Below are 24750 nucleotides of genomic sequence, written 5' to 3' on the forward strand. Positions count from 1 at the left end.
GGACAGGGGCGGGGCCCTGTATGTTACTATAAGGATCCTAGCAATTTATACTGAGACAGGGAGTTCTAAGCAGTGGGTTTCCAGTTACGTCTTGAATACCTCTAAATAACGGGAAACTCACTACCTCAGTGGTAAAGAGGTTCTAACTTGGTCCTAAGCTACGGACTTGTTCCTGGATGCGGGGTGATAAAGGTAATAGCCAGAAGCACCAGGATTAGGCCGCACACCCCTGGGCTGGGGGAGGGATACTGCTCCCTGATGGAGAAACCCCTCCTTGCCTGCCTTACCTTTTTGTCCAGCTTCCTGCCCGCCAGACTCAGCGTGATGACCTGGTTGTCTGACAGCTCCTGGGCAGCAATCTGTAAAGCCACAGGAATGTGAGGGGTGGGACCTGCCCCTCTGGCTCCCCCTGGCGTCCCGCCAGGCAGAGTGAGCACGGGTGCTCAGGAGTCAGTTCTCCAGGGCTGCGAAGGGGAAAAAAGAGGAGGGGGAGTACCGGGCCACCCTGGTCATGCCCCTTGTCTTTTCAATGGAGGTTTTCCAAAACCTCCATTGCCATCTTCTGGAAAATGGGGTAACCCATCTGAATATGAGGAACCAGAAGTGACTCCGTGTGGCTCAAGAGAGGAGGCCATGTGAAGCTGTTACCAGACATGAGGGGAGGTCTTGAGCCTTGGGGAGAGGTTCTGGGCCAGGGAGCAGCTTGACAGGCCCCCTCATGCCCCACTGCAGACCTCAAAATGCCACGGCATTGGGGGATTCCAGCAACCTAACCGTGCAGCTAGGGAAACTGAGGTCCAGGAGTCACCTGAGCTCCCTCTGTTGTCTTGAAGCTCATGCTGTCATCTGTCTTCCATGCCTTCGCCATTGGCCATGACCCTATGGCCCCAACCCAGCCAGTGATGGACCAGCTGAGTCACCTTGGGGCTACCTTTGCCCTCTCTAGGCCTCTCTCTGTCTCCGCTTCCTCACAGGGTAGCAGGGAACGCCCTTGGGCCAACAGCAACACAGGTGAGCTGGGTCCTCTCTTGGCTAGGGCTTCCTCTCCCCCCACACCTGTAGGACAGCCTTACCTACAAGATACTTGACCTTCCAGAACTACACGGAAGCCAGGCTGGATGCCAGGCTCCCTTTCCTCTCCTCCAGCAGAGACTTGCTCAACCACCTTGCAAGATAGGTCCTATTACTGCCCCCATTTCACAGAGTTAGGAACTGAGGTTTGGAGTGGCACGGTGGAAGTGCTAGGGGTAACAGTTACACCAGCCGGGCTGGTTTCCAGGTAGAGGGGAGCTGGCTGGTGAAGGTATTTAGATGAGGAGGTTCTGAACCCCAAGAGGTTGGGAGGAGACATTCAAGGCGGCAGGAACCGTGGATAATGGTCTGTGATATGTGTGGTATACTAAGAATTCAGTTTGCCTTGAAGCCAGAGTATGCACACGAAGGCGTAAAACACGGCTGAGGCAGGAAAGCAAGGTGGGGTCCCTCACAGCCTTGAATGCAAAGCGCCACGGGCAGTGGGGAGCCAGGGAGGCTCCAGAGCAGGGGGGGTGACTGTATATGAGCACATATAGGCTTGGCCCTCCTCCCTCTAGCTGGCCAGTTCCTCTGGCCTCACGCGGTCTCTGAAGGGAGAGAATCTCACTGAGCCTCACCTCCCCAGGGCACTTCCTCTCTGGGCTCCAGGTCCCTCATCTGTAAAACAGGTTTCCCAGCCTTCTAGGAGACCTTGAGGACCCAGGACTGTTCCGAGCCGAGGGCCTGCGTAAGGCTGGACTCATTGCGCATCACTAGAATCATTGCACATCCCATGGCTGGAACTATTGCGCATCGCGCGGCTGGAACCGTTGCGCATTGCAGCCGCAAACAGAGCTCCACGGGTCAGGCGCTCCTCAAAGACCCCCTAGGGCAGGCCAGGAGGGGAGGGCCAGCTGGGAGGGCTAGGGTGGACTCCAGGAATGAGTAGGAGCGCCCCTGCCCTGGGAGTAGGAGGCCACAGGGGCCTCTAGCAAGCCCCCTACTCCCAGCTTGACAGCCCCCAACGCATCATATGTGGAGCCAGGAGCCCGTTGCTAAGAGACCTGTTGCTAAGTTGTAAGTTGGGCCTTTTTACTCCAAACAAAGCTGGTGATTATCTGGCAGGGAAGCAGCCCATTGATGGGGGAGGGCAGCGAGCAAAGGCGGAGGGGTGCGGAGAGCAGGGAGGGGGCTGGTACCGTAATCAGGCCCTTCCCTGCAGGCTTGTCATTCATCAGCAGCAGAGGCCGAGTGATCTTCTTGCTGGAGACGATCTGGGGTGGGGAAGGAGAGAGGAGAGTGGCGCTCCTGAGGGTTGGTGGGGAGGAAAAATGCTCAGCAGTCACCACTCACAGCACGCGCATGCACGCGGCTTCGGCTCCGCGCTGGCGCTGGCGGGTCGCTGGCTACACCTCCCCATGCAACCAGCAACCATGGCTGACTCCAGGGCGCAGCTGAGGAGACAGACGCCCAGAGGGGTTAAGACACTCGCTGGATGTCCCACAGCTGGGGCGCAATCCCTGCAGTCCACTCCCACTGACCCGGTTGCCCCCAGGCAAAGGCTCTTCCCAGGCTCACACTCTGGAGGCCCCTGCAGGGAGTCAAGCCCCCTCACTGCCTCCCCCAAAGCCACCTACAGACCCCACCCTCCTCGGGTGTGATCCTGATGGAGAAGAGCAAATCCTATGTATTTTCACGCTCCGAAGAGAGAGGACATGCACACAGCGCTCGGTCGGCGATCAACACAATAGAGAGAGGAAGAGCAGAACACGTTGTAAAGTTGCCCCTCCGCCATCTCTGTACCCCATCCCCACACTCTTCCTGGGCCACCCTGGTCCTCGGTTTCTTGGGGGGGGGGGGGGGGGATGCCAGTGTTTCTTTGTGCTGCCGTGCGCACGTGCTGGTTTTCCTCCCCAGTCCACTCTTGCCCTCGCCCTTCCCTACCTGCTCGGAGCACGGTGGCCTTCATCACCCCGCGCGCAACCCTGGGCTGTGGGTACAGCCACGGGGCGCGCCAAAAGGCACCAGACGACCAGGAGGAGAGCAAGGCCGAGCGGTGGTTTGGCAGACCTGGTGCTCCCACGGCTTCAGCTCTAGTCCAGAGGCCTTCATGCCGTGGCCACACCTCTCACGGGGCCCTGGCAACCTGCTGCCTGCCCTGCCCCCTCTCCAGGCTACGGGCGGTCCTGCTGGTGGCAGGTGCCACCAGCTCACCCTCCAGCTCTCTCCTCAGTTACCCTTTGAGGGCGAGGACTCCAGGCAGAATCCCAGGGACACACCCTGCTTCTCACACAACTGTGGGCCCTTGCGTTTTTTCCATCCCATCTCCTGGAAGGCCCAGGCCATTTTTAATGCGCACTGTTGCTCCATCATCACCATAGACTAAGCAGTCGTCAGCAGGCCCCAAGTGAAATGGGGGGAGACTGAGGCCCAGAAGGGGGTGGGGGCTTGCCCAAGGGCACACAGCAAAAAGGGCTGGAACTCCTAACCCTGCAGTCTCCAGCCTCGATAACCTCACCAAGGACTGAATTGGATGGGAAAGTGTGGCCCAGAGAGAGAAAGGAAGTTGCCCGAGGTTACACGGTAAGCCAGCCACGGAGAAGGATGCCCATGGGTGCCGTGGTTGCTGGTCAGGTGCTCCTAAGCCAGGAAGTCAAGACTGCATCTGATCACTTCTGACAATCAGCAGTTCTGGCCACATGGGGTCCCCATTCCTGTGTGGCAACAGCTCGCAGGCACCGTGCTCAGTGTTTTCCACTGAAAACTCTTCAGCCTGGCCCCAAACCACCAGGCTGCTTACCCCCTTTCGTGCCTGCTGCCCCCCAAGCCTATCCGCATTTGTGATGCTACCTCGAAAGCCAGCCAGGAAAATGGGGCCAGGGAAAGCAGGTGGCAGCAGAGGCCCTCTCCAAGGGACCGCCCTGTCCTTGGGAGCAGGGTGATGCCCAAGGTGAGGACTCCCTTGCCCTCGTCCACCGGGAGGGGCCCGGCTCACCGTGCCCAGGCTGCAGGAGAACTGGCCCAGGAAATCATGCTCATCGAGTTGTGTGCTGGACTTGTCCTGGTCAAACAGGGCGAACTTGAGCTTCTGCACCTCCTCAAAGTGGTAGTCGAGGACGAACTTCTTGGAGAACGCGGGATTGAGGTTGTTGACGGCAGTTTCTGTCCTGTCGTACTAGCAAAGGGGCGGGGAAGCAGGAGCCTGAGTCAGGCAGCTGGTTCAACCCTTCCCGGGCTGCCCGAAGTCATTCAAACTTGCTGAACACCTACTCTGGCAGGCCCTCGTGGCCAGTTACCTGGGTGGCTGAGGTAGTTATTACTCCCGGCTCACAGATGAGGACACTGATGCACAGAGAGGTTAAGGGACTTACCCAAGATTGAACAGCCAGACGGGCAGTGTCAACATTTGAACCCAGGTCTGGCTCTAGCACGGACAGTCTTAACTCTTCGACTCTGGCTCCACACCAGGTGCCAGGGGAAGAGCTTGAGCCATGTCTCTGCCTAGGTAAGTGGCAGACAGTAAGTCCCTTTCGCCATCAGAGCCTCTGTTTCCAGTTCTGTGCAACGAAGGGATTTGACTATCAGTGCTTTTCAGCCTTTTTATCTTGGAAGAACCCTTTTTTCAAACCACATTTCACATGGAGGCTGAGGGAGGGAACAGAAAGAGGGAGGGGTACTTAGGGGCAGGTGGGGGCAGATGTTGGTACGTTGTACAGATTCCTGGAATGTCCAAACTGGGAACTGTACAGACCAAACCCCCCCCTCCCCCCCCACTGTGGAAACCAAGGCCTGGGTAAAGACAGGGCCTTGTACTGTGGGTCAGCGGTGGGGCTGGGACAAGAACACTGCCTCCTGGCCTCTACACTGAGGCCCCAAACCACGGACTCTGGGCGATAGTCTATTTTGGGGCCTGGGCTATGTTGATTTTTCCTCCCACCCAGTCCATTTCCGAGGGCTGGAGAAGCAGGGATGGAAGAAGTCTTGGCCCTGGGCTATTTTTAGCCAGGGTGGCCAGCCTGGGTGAGAGACAGATTGTCAGGGGTGGGGGGTGGATGCCACGAGTGGGGGTGTGGTGCAGTGGGGATTACACCATTCCCTGAGGGGTAGGCGGAGGTCCCAGAGACCCGGCAGAGGGAACCAGGGTGCTCCAGACATGCTGGCTTTAGTCCTCGGCTGACCTCATGTTCCACCTCCCGCTTCTGGCTGTATCACCAATGCACTGGGTGACACAGAGGGGCCCCTACCCATTCTGGGCCCGTTTTCCCTCTGTGAAATGGGTCAACAATCTCAGCACCAGTTCCTTGGCATCGTGAGAAGGAGCCAACATCTGTGGAAACTCTTTGTAAACCACAGTACGTTCATTGGGCTGCCCGCTGTGGCTCAGCTGGATAATTATTAAAAATAGATACGTATTTTGGAAATTTTACATGCATAAAACTATCTCAAAGGCCGGACACCAAACGGTTAACAGTGGGTCTCTCTCTCTCTCTCTCTCTCTCTCTCTCTCTGACACACAGGTTTCCCACCTTTGCTGATTACTTTCTTTAGGGCTGTATGTATTTTCTAAATTTACTACAATGAACAGAGACCCGTTTTGAAATAAAAACAAAGCCTCTTTTAAAACTTGAAAGTGCTAACAGTTTGCATTTCTCAATATCCTTCCTCAGGCTGCATCTCTCATCAGCCCACAGGCCAAAGTTTTCCAGTTCAGAAGTCCTCAGCGCCATCCACAGCCCCAGGTCTGGGTCTCTGCAAGGTAGGCGGGAGGGAAAATATCCTCATTTCACAGATGAGGAGACAGGCTCAGAGAGGGACAACCACTTGCCCAAGGCCACACAGCAGGGAGTGACAGACCTAGGTCTTGGCCCAGCTCTGGGACCAAAGACTGAGTTCCCCATTTCTCTGTTTGCTTTTCACTGACTATATGCTCATTTAGGAATAAACATGGCGGGGGTGGGGGGGGCGCCTGGGTGGCTCAGTCAGTTAAGTGTCTGACTCTTGATGTCAGCTCAGGTCATGATCGCATAGTTCTTGAGTTTGAGCCCCATGTCGGGCTCTGCACTGACAGTGTGGAGCCTGCTTGGGATCTCTCTCTCCCTCTCTCTCTCTCTGCCCCCCACCCCACTCGTACAAGTGTACTCTCTATCTCAAAATAAATAAACTTAACAAAAAATAAATGTGGAAGGTTGTTTTAAAAATGGAAGCATTTTGTAAAACCCTAAAATATATTTTAACTATATATTACAGTAATTTAAAATATTATGATATGGGGGGGTACACCTGGGTGACTCAGTGGGTTGATTGTCAGACTTTAGCTCAAGTCATGATCTCCTGGCTCATGAGTTTGAGCCCCACATAGGGCTCTGTGCAGACAGTATGGAGTCAGCTTGGGATTTTCTCTCTCCCTCTCTGCCCCTCCTCTGCTTGCATGCATGCTCTCTCTCTCTCTCTCAAAATACATAGATAAACTTAATAAAATATTATGATATGAAACAATATAATTATAAATCTAAATCTATGAATTATAATAACTTACAAATGCAATTATTTGAAATAATAATATAAGTACAATTTTTTAAAAATGTTTATTTATTTTGAGAGAGAGAGAAAGAGAGAATGCAAGCAGGAGAGGGACAGAGAGGGAGGGAGAAAGACAGAATCCCAAGCAGGCTCTGCACTGTCAGCACAGAGCCTAATGCAAGACTCAGTCTCATGAACTGTGAGATCATGACCTGAGCCAAAAGCAAGAGTCGGACACTTGACTGAGCTACCCGGGTGCCCCTAAAATCCAATTTTAAAAGCAACAATCCCTCCAATGACCTCCAAGGGTCTGTCTAACTGGAGGTCCCAGGATCCAGTGGGAACCCCTCCCCGGCAACCTAGCCACCCTCCACCCAGCCAGGGCACACATGGAGGGGCCTCACCTCAATCCACCTGCCATCGTTCTCTGTAAAGAGGACACAGAAGGGGTCAGACTTGGAGGTGACATCCCGGTCCAGCAGGTTCTGGCCACTCACTGACAGTTCCACCTTGCACACACAATACTGGGAGCCCATGGGGGCCACCCCCGCTGCCGGGGCGCCCCCACCAGGGATGTAGGCCATAGGGGCTGTCGGTGCTGGCAGCAGCTCCTGGCAGTCTGGGCAGGGAGAGAGGTGGGGGTCAGAGAGGGCACAGACATCCGCTCTCCCACCCTACCCCGAGGCGGTGTCACCAACCTGACCCTTCCAGATGCAGGTAGAGACGGAAGGAAAGGTGTGTGCATGGGATAACACAAGCAAAAGCTTGACCGAAGGAGAATGAAGAAAAACAGGTCCTTAGCAGGCATGTTTAGTTTGAAGGTATTATCTGTGCCGGTTAACTGTTACATACACAGGTCCAAGGTGCCCCTGCCAAATCAGCGACAGATCACAGTGGACGTGGGCACCTAAAATATTCATTTTGCCAGGAAAACCTAGGCTTCTCCTGAGCAATTAACAGTTTGGAATCGTGTGGCTACCATGGGGCTTATCATTGCTCAGGTTTCCCTCATTGCTTTGGCCACTAGGAAGCTCACTTCTGATAACTTATCCAAAACTCGACTTTGTTCATTGCAGTCTTGTTCATCTTGTATCCTGGGCCGATGTACAGGGACTGAGGCACAAGGAGGCACTTAGTGTATGCTTGTTGAATAAAAAAGAGGAACGAGTGTCTAAATCAGTGAACGGACAAACCCTCCACATGGCTCAGATTCTGCCTGAGTTGGTCATTATTCCCAACATAGAACTCTTCCGCTCGTACGTGACTTCCCCAGATTCCATGCCCAGGGCCTTATGTACCCTTCCACTGTCACAGCTAATTACTGGCATTTGCTTACGTTAAGCAGTTCTGTTTTCCAGCAAGCGCAAAGTGTTCATTTGGAGCAAGTGAAGACAAACCCATCTCGGGGGTGGAGGGGAGCTCTGGGTTCCGCCCATAACAAGGCCCTGCGGACAAGCCATCTGGCTCTCTGTGCCTCAGTTTCCACTTCTACCCACGAGACATCAAGATACAGCCTTGCCGAACTCCTGTGGTCAGGTCTCTTCCACTGGCTCGTGTGTAGTTAACACAAGCCCTGACCCCATGTGGATGAGGCCTTGACTAATATTTCAGCCCCTCCCTGCTGAGTGAGTAAACAGCCCTGTACTCCCCCAGGGGGGAGAGGTAAGAGAAGGGTGTTCCCTCGGGGGGGACGCGAACCGGACTTACTTACTCACAGTGTTGACCACGAGCTGGGCACGTGATCTGCACCATGTCTCTAATTCTCATTCAGTCTTGTGGGTCAGGGACTAATATCACCCTGTTTTCCAGACAAGGACCCCGAGGCTCGTTCATCCACTCTAGAGTGTTTACTGAGCATCTACTAGGTCCCAAGAACAAAGCCAGGACTGGGATCCCGCAGTAAAAAGGCCGCCCAGTCTCAGCCCTCACAGCCTGGCTGACGGCTCGGGGACAGCAGCCAGGTCCTGGGGGTACTGGGACTTTGTTCTGAGTGATGGAAGTCTCAGAGGGTTTTAAGCAGAGAGGTGACATGACCTGATGTGTGTTTGGAAAAGCTGGCTCCAGCCCCTGTGGGGAGGAGGGGATCTTAGGCTAGGAGAGGCAGCAGGGGGGCTGGCGAGGAGGCTGCTGTCATCCAGGGAGGAGGGACCAAAGCACGCCCACCCATCTCCCTCTGACCCCAGCCATAGCCCTGAGGCCATAGCCATGACCCCTGAGCGCCAGCCTCTGGCTGGGCAGACAGATGACCCAGTCTGCGCGAGGCCCAGGCCAGTGTGGGGCTGGCACCAGAGGCCCCTCTCCCTCTGCAGACACAGCGAGCCCCGGGCACGCCTGGGAGGACCCGGACAGTGGCAAAGCCAGTCCTCAGCCCTCTCCCTCCCACTGTCTGTCCCGACAACCTCATCATAATCACGCGAGCCCGGAGCGTCAGGGCAGCACTGCAATTTGCCTGCAGGATTTATTCCTGTCGTGTAAAAATTAGTTTCCACTGGAGGGGCCGGAGGACTGCATTCACTCTCCCCGAGTGCAGCTGGGTGGCTTTCCACATGGGGGCGGGGTGAGCAAATCCTCGACCCAGTCAGGAGGGCAGAGGGGATAGGGACGTCCAAGAGGGACACCTTGCCCTGCGGCTGGGAGAATACCTGTTTGTGCTCACAGCTGCCCTGAGGTGGGGTGGGTCACAAGAGTCACCCCCATTTTACAGATGAGGAAGCCGAGGCCCAGAGAACAGAGGTCATCTGCCCGAGGTCTCACAGCCAGGTAACCGCAGAGGCAGGGCATAAGCTGGGTCTCTCTGGCCTCCCCAGGCCAATCTGCGTGCTTCTGGCCGGGGTAGGGGTGCTGCTGAGCGTGGTAAGGAACTAGGACCTGGGTGGGGACAGAGGGGAGTCGGCCAGGCAGAGGGAACCCCAGTTCCTCTGGAGTCGCACTGTCCGCACTTCTGGGGTCATCGCTGAGGGGGTGGGTTCCAGTTTACCCGCCTCCTCTGCACCTCACGGGCCCCCTTCGTGACACGCTAGACGGCCCCACAAGGGCCACCTGTCCCCTGCTGCCAAGTCAGAGGCATCTATTTTCCTCCTGAGGGGTGTCAGGACGCACGCCAAGGCTGACACACTTCCTGTGCATGGACACACGTGTGTGGTCACACACACGCACATGTACACACGCCCCAGACCAACGCAGGCAAAGGCACGTAGGCCTATGAACACCGTGGGGCCGCTTCTCCCCTGCCCTCCCCAGTCGGAGCCACTGTCGTCACTCCAGTGTCCCCGTGCTGTCCTCCTGCCCCACACCGGCTCCGGCCTGGCGGAGGGCATGGCAGGGAGGGCCAGGTCACAGGGGAGAGTCAGGCTGGGCCGAGCTCCTCGGACTCCACCGTGACTCCACCTGGTCTAGCTGGCAGGCCCTGGCTAGAGCGAGCAAGGGGTGAGCAGGGCAGGGGCACGTCTCCCCCAGCCAGGGCTAGGTTCCCCCGTCCCCAACTCACCCTCTGGCTGGAAGCTTCTGGATCCCCGAAATGGGGAGCACATGATGTCCGGAGTTGGGGCAGGCGAGGGTCAGAGTGGGCCCCTCTGTGCCAGCCCGGCAGCGGGCAGGCGGGCCGGACCCTGAGGCCTGACGCAACGGAAAAAGAAATCACAGCTTATGCTGGGCCAGGCCCCCTCCCCTCCTACTCCAGCAAGAGGGCAGGCGGGCAAGGTGTCATTAAGGGAGGGCTGGGCCTGCCATGCGCATCTGGGCGAAATGGAAACCTCCCTGATGCAGCACCCGCCCCACAGGTCATTTGAGGTTACGGGCTGCACAGGGGGCATGGGGAGCCAGGCAGGGCCTGCTCGCAGATGGTCCCGATTCTTGGCCCAGATGGGCGCGGGCCTTCTAGGGCGACCGGATCCCCAGGGAAGGAGCTGGAAGCCGGGGATAATACAAAACTAGTAGTTGCTTTTACGGATGGGTCGGCTGAGGCAAAGAGAAGGCAGGGCTTGGGGATTCCCATTCAGTCATTTCACAAACGTTCCTTGAGTGCCCTGCGGTGAAGAGTAACGAATGAACAAGACACAGAGGCCTCGGCCCCCACAGGCTCTAGTGGCCCCAGCTAATACATCTTGCCCTTCGGGGAGGACAGGATGGGATTTGGAGACGCTGGCGCTGAACCATAGATCTAGAACATTATGGTCTTAGCCAGAAACCTAGGAACCCATCATCCTTGACCTCTCTCTTTCCTTCCCCATATCCCCCTGCTGTGTAGATTCCACCTCAAGATGCAGCGAGCAATGTCCTTATCACCCCCTCCCCCCCTTCCGCTGCCTTGGCCCAGCCAGACGGCCATCATCTCACGCCCAGCCATGCACTGGTCCATGACAGATCTCCCGGAGCAACGAGGAGCCAGAGTGAGTCTTTTACACATGCAAATCAGAGGCTACCACAGTTCTACCTAAAAATCTTCCAGTGGCTTCGCCTTCCAGGCCACACCAAACCCAAATTCTCTCCAGGCTTATAGGGCCCTGCTTGACCTGACCCCATCTCATGCCACCCTCCCCCTCCCCCTGTCTGTCCCAGCTACACGGGCTTCCTCCTGCTCTGCAAACAGGTCAACCTCTCTTCTACCTCAGGGCCTTTGCATTTGCTATTCCCTCTGCCAGATGTGCTTTTCTTCACAGGATGGGTCTTAGTTGTCAGAGGCCTTCCCTGGTCACTTGAGCTAATGCAATTTCTGTCTCAACACAATCACAACCACACTGTTCCCTTCACAGATCATTGTAATGTGCAGTCACTTTACTTGTCTATTTGCCTGTGTATTGTCTGTCTGGCCCCCTAGAACATAACCTCCACGAGGGAGGGATCATTCCTGCTTCTCTAGCACCTAGGGCGGCCTCTGCACATACCGAGTGCTGAATAAATGCTTGCCAATGAATGAGGGAGGGAGAGAGCCCACCATACAGGCTCTTTAATCTCCAGCCCCAGAGAAATCACAACCACGTCTCCCTGACATACATCACAAATATCACAAAGCCATTACTCAAACCCTGGAGCCTCAAGACTACTCCAAGAGGCCAGCAGGAGAGGGCCTCATATCCCACTTCGCAAGAGTGGAAACTGAGGCCCAAGAAGGGGCAGTGGTTTTTCTAAAATAGGGAAGGATGATGCTGAGGCCGAAGGCCACATTGCCTGACTCTATCCTTTCACCCACTATTGGCTCCAGTGGTTCAGGACGCAGGGGCTGGGCTGTGCGCCTCACTCACTGCAGGGAGGAGATGGTGAGGCCAGAAGGGTTCCCGACTCAGAGATGGGCAGGGACAAGGAGACACCGAGAGGCAGGCACAGGGAGATGGGCAATGGGGGTGGGGGAGGCAGACAGCTGAGCTGGAGACCTGGAGAGCCAGCTGGGGAAAAGAGGGGATAGAAGGGAAGGGAAGGGCTGACCGAGGTGCTCAGGGAGGCAGCAGCCCCCACCCCAGAGTCTCAAGTGGTGGGGACGACGGGGCAAGTGTAACAATGGGACGGCCTATCAGGACTTCTGGTGGGGGGATCACGTGCTGCATGAAAAAGCGTCTTCAACTTGATATTTAGAAGATGGAAAAGAAATTCTGTTTTTGGTGCCAACTGTGGAACAAAAATGCTCTACAAAGTCTTGTTAGTGGTAGTAACAAGGACAGGGGCTCAGTCCTCTGATCAGTACCCCCAACAGTTAAGAGCACAGACACTGGACTCAAAATGCCTGACTTTCAATCCCTGGCTCTGCCATTTATCTGCTGTGTGACCTTGAGCAAGTTACGTAACGTCGCTGGTCTCAGTTTCCCCCTCTACAAAATGGCAGACGGTGAGAGTGCTCCCGGGGGGTATTGCAAGGAATAAGTGCAGTAAAGCACTTAGAATGACAGTTTGCAGCTTGTGCTATTATCAGCAATTCTTGATGGCTGGGGGAAGCAGGGCAGATCAAAACCCCAGGAGATACGTGAAGTTTGCAGATTATGTAAAGGGGACAAAGAGTTAAAACTGGTTGAGAAATACGGCCTTAGGTTCCCCTTAACTGGAAGACACAGTGCGGGGATACCAGTGGAGAGCAAGGTGGTGGATGGGGGGCCAGGGAGTGGATAACGGATTCAGACCCCATAAGGTGCATCCTTCAGGGCCTCTGGGTCCTTATCCATGCAGCAAATCCCACTCAGTGGGGTTTAATCACTGACCACAAAGGCTCCAGGGGCGATGGCCCTAGGCTCTCATGGCTCCACGTATTTTCCCAGATGGGCCACTTCAGCATCTCCTGGGAGCTTGGTAGAAATGCAGCATCCTGGGGGTGCCTGAGTGGCTCAATTGGTTGAGTGTTTGACTTTGGCTCAGGTCATGATCTCAGGGTTTGTGAGTTCGAGCCCCACATCAGGCTCTGTGCTGACAGCTCAGAGCCTGGAGCCTGCTTCGGATTCTGTGTCTCCCTCTCTCTCTGCCCTTCCCCTGCTTCTACTCTGTCTATCTCTCTCTCAAAAATAAATAAAACATTAAAAAATTGATACACACACACACACACACACACACATAAAAAAATGCAGCATCCTGGGCCCCACCAGACCTGCTCAGTCAGAATCCCTAGAGTGGCACTTAGCAACCTGTGTTTTAACAGCACTCCTGGTGATTCTGTGGTGGGCTAATAAAGTACACACAGACACCAGGGGGGTGGCCAGGTGGGCATCTTGCTAAAATGCAGATTCTGATTCAGCAGGTCTGGGGAGAGACCTCCATGTCTGCATTTCTTTTTTTATTATTATTATTATTATTTTTTTAATGTTTATTCATCTTAGAGAGAGAGAGAGAGACAGAGGCAGAGACAGAGAGACAGAGGGTGAGTCAGGAGGGGCAGAGAGAAAGAATTCAAAGCAGGCTCCGGGCTCTGAGCTGTCGGCACAGAGACCAACACGGGGCTCGAACTCATGAACCGTGAAGTCAGACGCTTAACTGACTAAGCCACTCAGGCGCTCCATAATATCTGCATTTCTAACAAGCTCCCAGGTGATGCTGAGGCCACCCATCTGAGCCTGAGCTCCTAGATCAGAGGTTGCAATATGGCCACCCAATGGCTGACCATGTGTCAGGGGTGGCTCTGCTTAGCCCACACTCGGCAGAATAAGGCAGACGTTGTATCTGGTCCTCATACAAGGACTGTCAGCCTCACACACGGAGCCTGCAGGCCAGGTCTCTACAGATCTCTGAGTTTGCAATGTTTGGTCTAGAGGGTGACACCGTGAGCTGGAACCCTTGGCTAACCAGATGCCTGGTCCCCACTGGCCCCAATGGCTGCACTGGCTGAACTTCTGGGGTCAGATCATGTCTCAAGTATGTCTAGATCTAAGTTGCTCCTTCGCCCCATTTCCTAGATGAGAAGATCCAGAAAGACAGATGGTAGCTGTATTAGGCTTCCCCAAAGAAAACAGAACAAATGGGATATCTATATATATAGAAAGGGATTTCTTTTAAAGAATTGGCTCATGCAACTGTGGGGGCTGGCAAATTCTAAATCTGTAGGACAAGACGGAAAGCTGGGAATTCAGGTCAGAGGTGATGTGGCAGTCTTGAGTTCAAAATCCATAGGACAGGACAGGACAGGCAGACTAGAAACTAGGCAAGATTTCTATGTTTCAGTATTTTTTTAAAAAATGACTTACCCCCAACATGTGGCTCAAACTCAGAACCCCAAGATCAAGAGTTGCATGCTGGGGCGCCTGGGTGGCTCAGTCGGTTAAGCATCCGACTTCGGCTCAGGTCATGATCTCACAGTTCGTGGGTTCAAGCCCCACGTCGGGCTCTGTGCTGACAGCTCAGAGCCTGGAACTTGCTTCGGATTCCATGTCTCCCTCTCTCTCTGCTCTCTCCCGCTCACACTCTATCTCTCTCTCTCAAAAATAAACATTAAAACAATTAAAAAAAAAAAAAAGAGTTGCATGCTCTACCAATTCAGCCAGGTGCCAGCTGTGCGCCCCTCTAATGTTGGAGTCTTGGGGCTAAATTCCTTCTTCTTGGAGAAACTTGGTCTTTACTTTTATAAAAGGCCTTCAATTGATTGGACGAGACCCACCCACATAATGGAGGGTAATCTGCTTTAATAAAAGTCTACTGATTTAAATGTTAATCAGATCTAAAACAATACCTAGACAGCAACATCAGACTGGTGTTTAACCAAACAACTGGTCACCAGAGCCTAGTCAAGTTGACACATAAAATTAACCATCACTACAAACTTCAGCCTCTGGGAGACCTGCCATGGGGAAGAAAAACAGGGTGCTGGGGCTGGAGTTCTGGGCCAGCCCTTCCTAGACGTAGGAGATGGGTGGGCCTACTCCCACCCTGTCAGCTGGAAGGGAAGAGAGGAGGTGAGTGTGGCTGTGCTGATGGAGAGATAATAATAAAATGAGAGTAATAATAATGTCCGCCCCAGACCCTGTGCCCAATACCTGATGGGCTTAAACTTCTGCGGCTTCACAGCATCCTTAAGCAAGAGGTTAGGATCACCCCCATTCTCCAGATGAGCAAAATGAGGCTTGGAAGGATCTGCAATCCAGAGCCTCTGCTAAGATGACTCTGGATAAGCTCGGTCCTTCTGAATCTTAGTTTTCTTATCCATCAAACAGAAAGTAAAAAATGCCTAACACACTGTAAGTGCTGGCTCACAATGAGGAAGACCTCTCCGTGGCTCTGGGCCGTTCTCTGGACGACATCCACGCCCCTCCCCCCCCACCCCCGACAGAGCCCCTCCCACTTCCGGCTCCAGCTGTGGTGTCCACCACACAGAGGTGCAGCAATGCTTCTCCACCATACTGCATATGCTGTTCCACCTGCCTGGAGCGCCCTTCCCCCTTGTTTACTTTGCTTTTTCATTCTTCCAGCTCGGCTCAGCAAAACCAAACGCAAGTGATACTGCTGAGCCCCCTCCCACCTCCCCACCGCCCCTCCCAGGATGGCCAAAAGGAAAAAGGCTGGCAATAGCAAGTGGTGACAAGGGCGTGGAGCACCTGGAACTCTCGTGCTGCCAAAGGGTGTGTGCCCGGGACGACCGCCTTGGAGGGACGTTTGGCAGGGTCTACGTAAGCTACGCGACGGAGCCCCTGTGATGAGCCAGCAATGCCCCACAGAAACATGCGCCTGTGTTCACCAAAGGACCCCCCCCCCCCCTCCGCCCCGCACCGACTTTCACGGCAGCACTATTTACGGTAGCTCCAGACTGGATGCACCCTGAACACCCCTCATCAGGAGAAGGGATAAAGAAATGTGAACACCCACGCAGTAGACTATACTGCTGGGGGCACGAGGGCAGAACGAGGGTGCCAATGATCCGGACGGGTCTCACGAACACGCTGAATGGAGAAGAGCAGACATAAAGGAGCGCATGGTCCTGATTTCATTTATACGAAGTTAAATGCAGGCCAAACGGATCTGTGCTGCTGGAAGTCAGGAGGGAGGGGTGCTTGTGACCCGAAGGGGGCACCAGGGGGCTTCGGTGATGGTCACATTTCTCTTCCTTGTCCGGCTGCTGCTGACAAATGTTCTGGTGTGTGGACAGTCACGGAGTTGTACGTGTGGGATGTCTGCTCTATTTTGTATGTTTTATAATGTGATAAGACTCAAGGACTCCTCTACAAAGCCCCTCCTGAGCCCCTGGTCTGTGGGGGGGGGGGCACTGACATCGTCACCATTTTGTAAGTACTGGCTTAGGAGATGTCACCGTCCTTTGTTGAAAGTGAGGAAGAGTGAAAAGGTGAAGGGGGACTACAGATTCTCAGAATTCCAGGGCTGGTGAAGTCTGGGATTTCAGAATCACCAGTCCCCTGAATCCCTGAGCCGAAAGGCTTTTGGTTTATCTGGTCCCACCTTCCCAGGCATACACCAACCCCAACATCCCACAGCCCCAGTTCTCGGAGTTGGGGGCGGGGGGGGGGGGGCGGTCCAGCCCCAAGCTGCTCATACCCCTGGGCCCTTCCTACAAACCCCTGCCAGGGACAGCCCCCAGAGTGGGCGGGGCTGGCTCCCAGGTGCGAGGTGAAGGGGGCATCTGGACACAAATCCACAAATCGCCTCTCTACCTTAGCTAGGCTCCCGGCTGCTATACTCAGAAGACACCGCACTCCCGACAGGCAGCCGGGCCATTATGGGGATAAATATAGATGCAGACAGCACAGCGTGGAAGCTGCAGCAGGGGTCTGACACCCCTGGGGTCCCCAGCTTCCATCAGACCACACCCAGGGGAGGCTATTCTCTGCAGCCCCCACCTAATCACTAAGCTCTGGCCCCTGGGGAAGGGGGCCTCCCTTAGGCCCCTGGTTCAGCTCAATCTTGGTCCAAAGGGCTTGGCCCCGTGTCTCTCCAGCCTATCCCTCGAGGGGCTGCTGCAGCAGGCTGCACGGTGGCCTCCAGCCCACCCCCCACCCCTCTGGGAGTCAGGAGTCAACGCCTGCTTCTGCCACCTCCTCCCTCCTAGGCCTCAGCTCCTTCATCAGCAAAGTGGAGCAGGTGATGGCCTGCCCTCCCACCTCCCAGGAAGCGCGACAGAGGACGGGTGTAGATATACTCTGGGATACAGAAAGTACTTCGGGAACTCGGGAGTGGGTCTGGCCAAGCTCGGAGGGTGGACCAAGCTAATGGAGGGTGGAGGGCATGGTGACAGTGAACACCAGCCAAAGTCATTCCAACCTGGCTTCATTTGTAGGGGGCTGTGCGGCAGCCTGAGGGACGGAAGCCGCCCTGGGCCTTGCCCTGTGGTGCCCATGCCTACCTGGGAACTACCACGGGGAGAGTAGAGACAGGGGTGCCCAAAAAGTGTGTTTTTGGAATTCTTCCAAGTTCCTTCCCCTCTCTGTGCCTCAGTTTCCCTGCCTGTGAAGAGCCTGGGCTCCTTCCAGCCTTGAGGAGTCTCTAAATACCCCTCAGTCTTTCCTGGGCTGCTCTGAGCCTCAGCCCCAAGCTCCCACCCAAAATCTCTGGACTGATGGGCCCTGAAAGTCATCGGGGCTCACCCAGTACCGAATCCCCTCGTGGGTTCCCGCATGGGGGTTAGACCTCTGCTCACCCCTCCGCATGTGGGGCTCTCCCTACTCTTTGTTAATGGTGTCTTACAGTTTCAGTAGCTTTTATGCTGCCCAGCCCACACCCTGCCACACTGAAGGGGTGCCCCCTGCCCCTCCTCAGCCAGACAGCGCGGAGGGGTGTCTGTGAGCCAGACAGCAGGTGCTACTTCAGGCCCAGGCCCTTCTCAGCAAGTCCTCCTGGTCAAGGACATTGCCATCTGTTCTTCAGCTCTGGGTCCCAGCTCCCAGGAAGTCCTCCCTGAGGAGAAGTAAACAGTAGCATGCACTGGGCGTGCCTGGCCCTGCCCCGAGGTTGACAGCATTCTGTTTAGGCCTCCCTGCAATCCCAGGACATGTGCCCTCTTACTAGCATCCCATTTTACTGATCGGAGAACTGAGGCACAAAGAGGTTATGTAGAGGTTAGAGGTTGAATTATGTTCCCCCCAAAGCTAAGTTGAAATCCTACCCTCCTAATTCCTCAGAATGTGATCTTATCTGGAAATACAGGAGCTGCAGATGTGACTAGTTAAGATGAGGTCATACAGGGGTAGGATGGGCTGTTAATCCAATACGACTGGTGTCCTTATGAGAGGGACCGTATGAAGACACTGAGGGAAGGAGACAGAGATCGGTGTGATGTCCCCAGAAGCCTGAAGAGGCAAGGAAACACACCTCCCCTAGAGCCTTTAGAGGAACATGGCCCTACCCACACCTTGAATTTGGACTTCTGGCCTCCGAAACAGAATATATTTCTGTGATTTTGAGCCGTCCGGGTTTGGGTTCTTTGTTATAGCAGCGCTAGAAAACGAATACACTGCCCAAGGTCATCCAGCTGGTCCATGGCAAATCAGAGCGTGACACCAGGCAGCTGGGCTCCCTATGTGCACGCTGCAAAGCGCACCCCTTTCTGAGGGGCCGCGGGGTGACTTGGAAAGATTGCTGGGGCCCAAAGGAGGGAGAGGTTGAATGGCGTCTTCTGCTGGGAGCTGAGCATGCTCTCTCCTGCATCATGGGGAGGGGAGAGCAGGGATACAGTCGGCAAACCAGATGCCCCCAGCTCCCGACAAGAGCCACCGAAAGGAGAAAGAGAGCTGGGTCATAAGGAGAATGGGCTCTTGGAACACACGAAGCATGTTCCCAACGCAAGGCTTTTGCATGTGCTGTTTCCTCTGGGGCACGCCTCCCTCTTTCATTCAAAAATATCCACTGAGCACCTGCTGGGCACCAGGCACGGCTGGGATACAGCCATGAACCAGAGACTAAGGCCCTGGATTAGCATGCCAGCTCGAATGTCACCACCTCCTGCTCTAGAGGCCTCCCTGAGCCTCACACACTGCACTCCCCCATCATTCACTCCACCTTGCTTTATTCTCCTTGGGGCATTTTCCACTATCTGAAGTCTTTCTGTCTCCTTGTCATTTGCTGGCCTCTCTCTGTCCCCCCCGCCCATTCCACTCTGAGCTCCATAGCCGTGCTCCCAGCTTCAGCACAGCCCCAGGCCCAGAGGAGCTGCTCAGTAAACATTTGTTGAGTGACGACAGGTGGCCACATAATGAATGGAAGGTGGGACCTAAAGCCACAGGTGGAAGAGGAATGACATCCATACACCGCCCTCTTCGGTTTACAAGCCCTTTCAAAGCTGCCTAAAGAACCCCATGAAGAGAGCAGTGGGGGCAGCTTGTGGTCTAAGAGTCCCCATTTCCTAGACAAAGAAGCGGAGGTCAGAGGGGTTAAGAGACATGGCCCAGGTCACACGGGGAATGGGGACTCTCCCCAGTACACCTCAGCCCCCTGAGTGGGCAGCCCATGGCAGCAGCTGCCACCTCAGTCTCCTCCAGCCCCGGGTCCTTCAGTGCCAGGCAAATCCCACCTTCTCCAGACTCGTACATTTCCCTCCTCCATCAGCAAGGCCGCTGCCCTGTGCCGGTCTCCCAGCACTTAGCAGGGAGAGCAGGGCTCCCTCCAGAGACCCGAGAGGGCAAGCTTATGACTCCTCGGGGCTCCATCAGCCAACATCACAGACTCCTTTAACAGGAGGCTACAGTGCGGGGCAGCCCCAGTCATTTATCTTCTCTAAGTGCAGGGAAAGGGCCCTGGACAAGATGGACACTATCCTCGCCCGTTCGTGGCGCTGACACTCTTTGGGAAGGGGGGCAGATAATAAGGTGATACACAAATGAATAAATAAGATGAGTGTAGAAGGTGGCTAATGCCCGAGAAAAATTAAGCAAGGTGATACATAGTGAGTGAGCAAGTAGCAGCTAATTAGCCTCATCTCAGACCCCGGAGGAAGAAGGTGAGGACAGAGCTAGGAGAGAAACACTCCAGGACACTGAAGAGCACAGTCCACTTGACTCCGCCATGGGAGCAGAGGCCGGGTGGCTCAATGAGGGGAGAGGGCACTGGGCTGACGACGAGAAGGCGCCTTGGACCCCCACGCAGTTCTGAGGCAGTGCAGGACCTCAGGAAGCCATGACCCCCCCCTTAGGACCCCATATTCTCCCTCTGGACAGTGGGGGTGGGACATGACTGTCCCCTTCTCCTGTTGTTGGCTGCCAAGATCCTAGGGTGACCCAGCCTCCTGGCTCCCAAGGAGCCCATCCTGTGTCCTGCAGGGGGCTGGGCAGGAGGGGAGGGAATCCTGTTCCCTTTCTGAGCCAATTCTCCAAGGCAGAGGGGGCTGGGTTCTTGAAATGATTGGCCCCGATTCAGCAGCTCCTGTAAGGGTTAGAGGGGGACAGAGGGAAGGAGACTTCCAGCAGGCAGATGGGGCCCTGGCCCTGGGCTGGGGGTTTCTCAGTAGGGGACGTTTCCTGCCCCCAATGCTCCCTGCTCTGACAGGAGCTTTTCTGTCACTCCTCAGAGCCCTGTGGGCCAGCCCAAGGTGCACAGAGGGGGAACACTTTTGCATCCAGCATCCCTCATGATGTTCTCTTTGGTAGAACCTTCCCACTCAGGACTCGGCACCTTGAACAGTCCAGAAGTCTGACATCTGGCTTCTGAGGCTCCTCTCTCCAGGGAGGAGGTGGGAGAAGGAGGAGCAGGCTGGCCTGAGAAAATCCCAGAAGGAATCCTAAATGCAGCTGCCCTCACAGGGATTATGGATATTCCCAGGAATAACGATACTCACAGTTACCAGTCACCGAGTGCTTACCACCAGGCCAGTCAAAATGCTGGCATGTGAACCCTTTGTCACCTAATTTAATCCTCACAACTACCTTTAAATAAATACACAACCACCCTAAAAGATCACAAAGCTATACAGCGTATTGTTCTCACTATTTTACAGGTATAGAAACAGAGGCTCTATTCCCGGCCCTCTTATGTACCTGAGTTTTTAATTTTCATGGCCCCTGGGAGGGGAGGGGTCCCTTGAAACACCACACTTGCCATTCATGAAGTGCACCCCACTTTGCAGAACCCCTGTCCCCCGGTTCCAGCCTCCCAGCAGCCCTAGAAACGGGAATGTGTCATAGTTTGCTTAATTTTACAGATGGAAAAAGCCCCAAGCCCAGTGAGTGACAAGGCACACAGACAGGAAGTGGCAGAGGGCAAGGAGAACCCAAGTGTCCACATTCCCAGCCCCTGGTTCTTTCCATGGAGAAACCTGCCTGAGTGACCGCGTGCCTGGGGCCAAAGCAGTGCTCACTGGGCCCTGTGCCAGAGGGATTGCAATAAAACCACTCCTTTATGTCTTCATGTTTGCACCCAGCCTCCAGGCACACAGGTCCTTGACAATTAGCCCATTTTACAGATAAGCACCAGGTCAGAGAAGAGGAAGGGCCCCCAGCCCGCCACCGGGTGGGCATTCAGCCCCAGGTCTCCCAAAGCTGGCCACAGACAGGTTGCAACTGCTGAAGGGTACAAAGGGGTTCCCACGTCCGCTCCAATTACTGAAGCTGTGGGTGCCCCAAGGTACAGAAAAAGCCCTCCATCCATGGATGACAGCCCACACTCCTAGGCAAGCAAAAACTAAGGGCACACAAAACAAAGGGCAGCTCACATTCTCCCAGATCCCTTGAGGGTGTCACTTCCCGAAGTACGCAACAGGGCTGGGAGAATCACAGACACCAGGATGAACCCTCAACTGGCTACCAAAGCCCTGGGTTCCAGTTCCACTTGTGCTCTTGGGCAAATCACAGTCCCCTTTGAAGGAGCCCCTTCCCAAAGGCCTTGTCCAAGGAGGGGGGCAGAGGTCGGGGCTGGGATGGGATGGGATGGGAAGAGGGGAGTAAGACACCTCTATTCTCAGAAAAACAGGGCTGCGAGAAACGGAAAGGAAGGAGTCTTGCTCTCTCTCCCATGTCCCCCCACCCACCCCCCCTTAACCACACAGGTGCCAGACAGCTTTTGCGAAAAAACTAGTTTGCAAACACACTTCGACTTCTGGGAAGCTGCCCAGCTCCACGCCCTCCCTTCGTAGCCTCTTCCTGGGCTGGGAGCTGGCTCTCCGGCAGTACGCTGGGGCTGGGGCTGGGGCGGGGGCGGGGGGGTGGGTGGGATATGGAGGTTGAGAGCAGGTTACGGCGGGGGGGGGGTGGGGGGGGTGGCCAGGGACCAGCCCGACCTCAAGTCTTCGGCAGCTGGGACTTCGGCAGCGGGGACTCTACCTTTCCGGACGCTCCCAGGCTCCAGGGAGGAGGTAGGAGAGTCCCTACACAGCTGGGCTCGGACACCGAGGGGCACCACCCTCCTCCAGCACCCTTTCCTCTTTCCCCCACGGTGGTCCGGGCGCAGCCGGAGCGCCCCCGCGTGGCCGGGTCGCAGCTGAGTCACCCAAAGGCCAGAGCCCGGGTGCGCGCGGGTGGCGGGGGCTTCGGGTGTCACGGCCCCCGAGGCGGAACCCAGCCTCCTTCCAACCCGCCATCGGCTCCAGAAGCCGAGCCGAAAGGCCGAACTTAGCGTTCGCGCCAGGGCGCCCCGCCCGCCCCTGGCCCGCCCGGGCCCCACTCACCACGGGTCCCGCGGGCGCCGCCGCCCTCACGGCGTGGTCGCCGCTGCCGCTGCCCGCGCTCCGGGCCGCCGGGGCATCCCGGGGCGCTCCTCTGCTTGGCGGGGCCCGCGGGCGCGGGACGGGCTCAGGGCGCTGCCCGCGCGGCCCTGGCCAGCTCGCGTGCGCTCCCAGCCGCCTGGGGTCCAGTGCTCCTCCCGGGCGGGCGGGCGGCGGCGGCGGCGGCGGCGGCTCGGGCTCCTCCCTCCGGCCGAGAGGGGGCGGGGGTGGGGAGGCGAGGCGGGCGCTTCCTGGAGGGGCGAGCGCTCCCCACGGGCGGAGCGGGGGAGCTGTCCCGCCCGCCGTCCGCGGCTCGGATCCCGCGGCTGGCGCGCCCTGGCGCTCCGGGCTCTCAGCGCCGCGGGGGCCGGAACCCGAGGGTCCGAACGCTCGAGGCCGGAATCCGAGGGTCCGAACGTTCCAGGCTGGGACTCCGCGGATAGGAACGCCTCTGGTTCTCACCCTCCCGGGCCGGTGCTGCCGGAGTCGCGGACACCTCCGAGTTCCGAGCACCGTGCGCTCAGGGCCGCGGACGCGGGAACCGAGGGGTGAGCTCAGCACGGGCCTTCGGGGCCCCAGCTCGCCGCCTGCGGCCTCGACCCCGAGGGCCCCGCGCTGCGCCCTCGGGGGACACACCACAGGGCTAGGTTCTGGGCCGTACTGAGCAGCACTAGGACCGCAGTGTCGTCTCCCCCGCCCCCCAGTAAAAGAGCTCGGCATTTTCTTGTCGCCAGGCACTGGGAAGATGACACATATTTCTCAGACAGAAAGGATAAGATAAAGAGTTTGAACAGTGCCTGGGGCTAGTTAGCGGGAGCATAATTAAGGGGGGGCTTGAGGCCCTGGCACCGACTCCCCCCTTTCTGCGAAGGCCATCTTTTCCCTAGAAGAAGCACCGATTCTTGAGAAATGCATCTGTCGCCGGGAGCTCCTGCTGCAGGTCACTCAGCGGTATTTATGTGTACCCCCCCCCCTCCCATTCAGTGTCTCAGACAGCTGAGCCTCATTTAACCAGATTGTGGGAGATCTCACGGCCACGTCCAAAGCCCTTGGCCCTACAGCTCAAGGACTGGGCGACTGTGAGTTAACGCATTGCGCTTGGGTTGTGGGTTTTCCATTCCAGGTAGGAGAGGGTTAACTAGGAGACTCGAGCTGCAGCCTGTGAACCTCCCTCCAGTCTGAGTCACAGGCACTTTGCAGCCTTAGAGGGGCATCCACCGAAAAACCCCAGGGCTCTGAGCTTTGTTCTCTGCCTGCCTGCCTGTCCCCCCACCCCCACCCCCATCCATCCTTCTTTTCTCCCAGCTCTCCTCATCTTTCCTCCACCAAAGTCCTCAAAGCCCTCAGCCCAGCTGTGGGGCAAACCAATCTATAGGCATTCTTAGACCAAGCTCCAGCCCCACCTCCCCCAGGAAGCCTTTCCTGATTGATCTGGCCCCCAGATTCCCTTTCCTCTCCTTGCCCCAGAGCCACAGAAGAGACAGGCACTGGGACAGACAATGGTGAACCCAAGCAGAGTCCCCTCCCCTGAAGTTGCAATCGTATTATTGTGTGAAAAGTGCAAAGGTTGGAGGTGGGGTGGCATAGAAGACCCAACTCAGCGTGGAAATCAGGCTTCCTCTAGAAGCCCTGAAGGATGAGGTATGTGGGCCTACCCAGGGTGAAGAAGATACTGGATCCCTGGCCTAATGGACAGAAGACAAAGGCCAGGGATCAGAGCAATTCCACTCCTAGGAATTTACCCGAAGGAAATGAAAGCATATGTCCACGCAAAAACTCATACACAAAGGTTCATTGCAGCATGGTTCAGAATAGCCAAAAAGTGGAGATGACTCAAATGCCCATTAACAGATGAATGGATAAACAAAATGTGGCCTCTCCACACAATGGAATATTATTCAGCCATAGAAAGGTAAATATGAACGGACTTTGAAAACATTATGGTAAATGAAAGCAGCCAGTCATTAAAGATCACATAGCGTATGATTCCATTTATGTGAAATGTCCACACTAGACAAATCCACAGAGACAGAAGGCAGCCTAGTGGCTGTCTAGGCCTGGGAGGAGACTGGGGAGTAATTGCTATTACTATAGGATTTCTTGGGGGGGTCGGGGCGGTGATTAAAAATGCTCTGAAATTATAGTGATGGTTGAACAACTGTAGGTATACTCAAACC

At 55.8% G+C, this 24750-nt stretch overlaps 1 protein-coding gene across 2 annotated transcripts in view; it reads right to left on the reverse strand.

Moving 5' to 3' along the window:
• The window catches only part of CPNE2 (copine 2), a 47196-nt gene extending 24451 nt beyond the window's left edge, over positions 1–22745 (reverse strand). Inside the window, exons 1-5 of one of the 2 annotated variants that reach the window (XR_003965387.1) lie at positions 22538–22745; positions 6939–7153; positions 4010–4189; positions 2214–2288; positions 288–359 (exon numbers count right to left, since the gene is read on the reverse strand). Coding sequence is in view for 1 of the 2 variants with exons in the window: in XM_030299729.1 (XP_030155589.1) it covers positions 288–359; positions 2214–2288; positions 4010–4189; positions 6939–7118 (507 nt within the window). In the remaining variant the exon portion in view is untranslated. The remainder of the gene's footprint in view (positions 1–287; positions 360–2213; positions 2289–4009; positions 4190–6938; positions 7154–22537) is intronic. The other variant, XM_030299729.1, reaches the window with a different exon arrangement.
• Between the last annotated feature and the right edge of the window lie 2005 nt (positions 22746–24750).

The sequence above is a fragment of the Lynx canadensis genome, chromosome E2 (genome assembly GCF_007474595.2).
Source record: "Lynx canadensis isolate LIC74 chromosome E2, mLynCan4.pri.v2, whole genome shotgun sequence".
Classification (NCBI taxonomy): Eukaryota; Metazoa; Chordata; class Mammalia; order Carnivora; family Felidae; genus Lynx; species Lynx canadensis.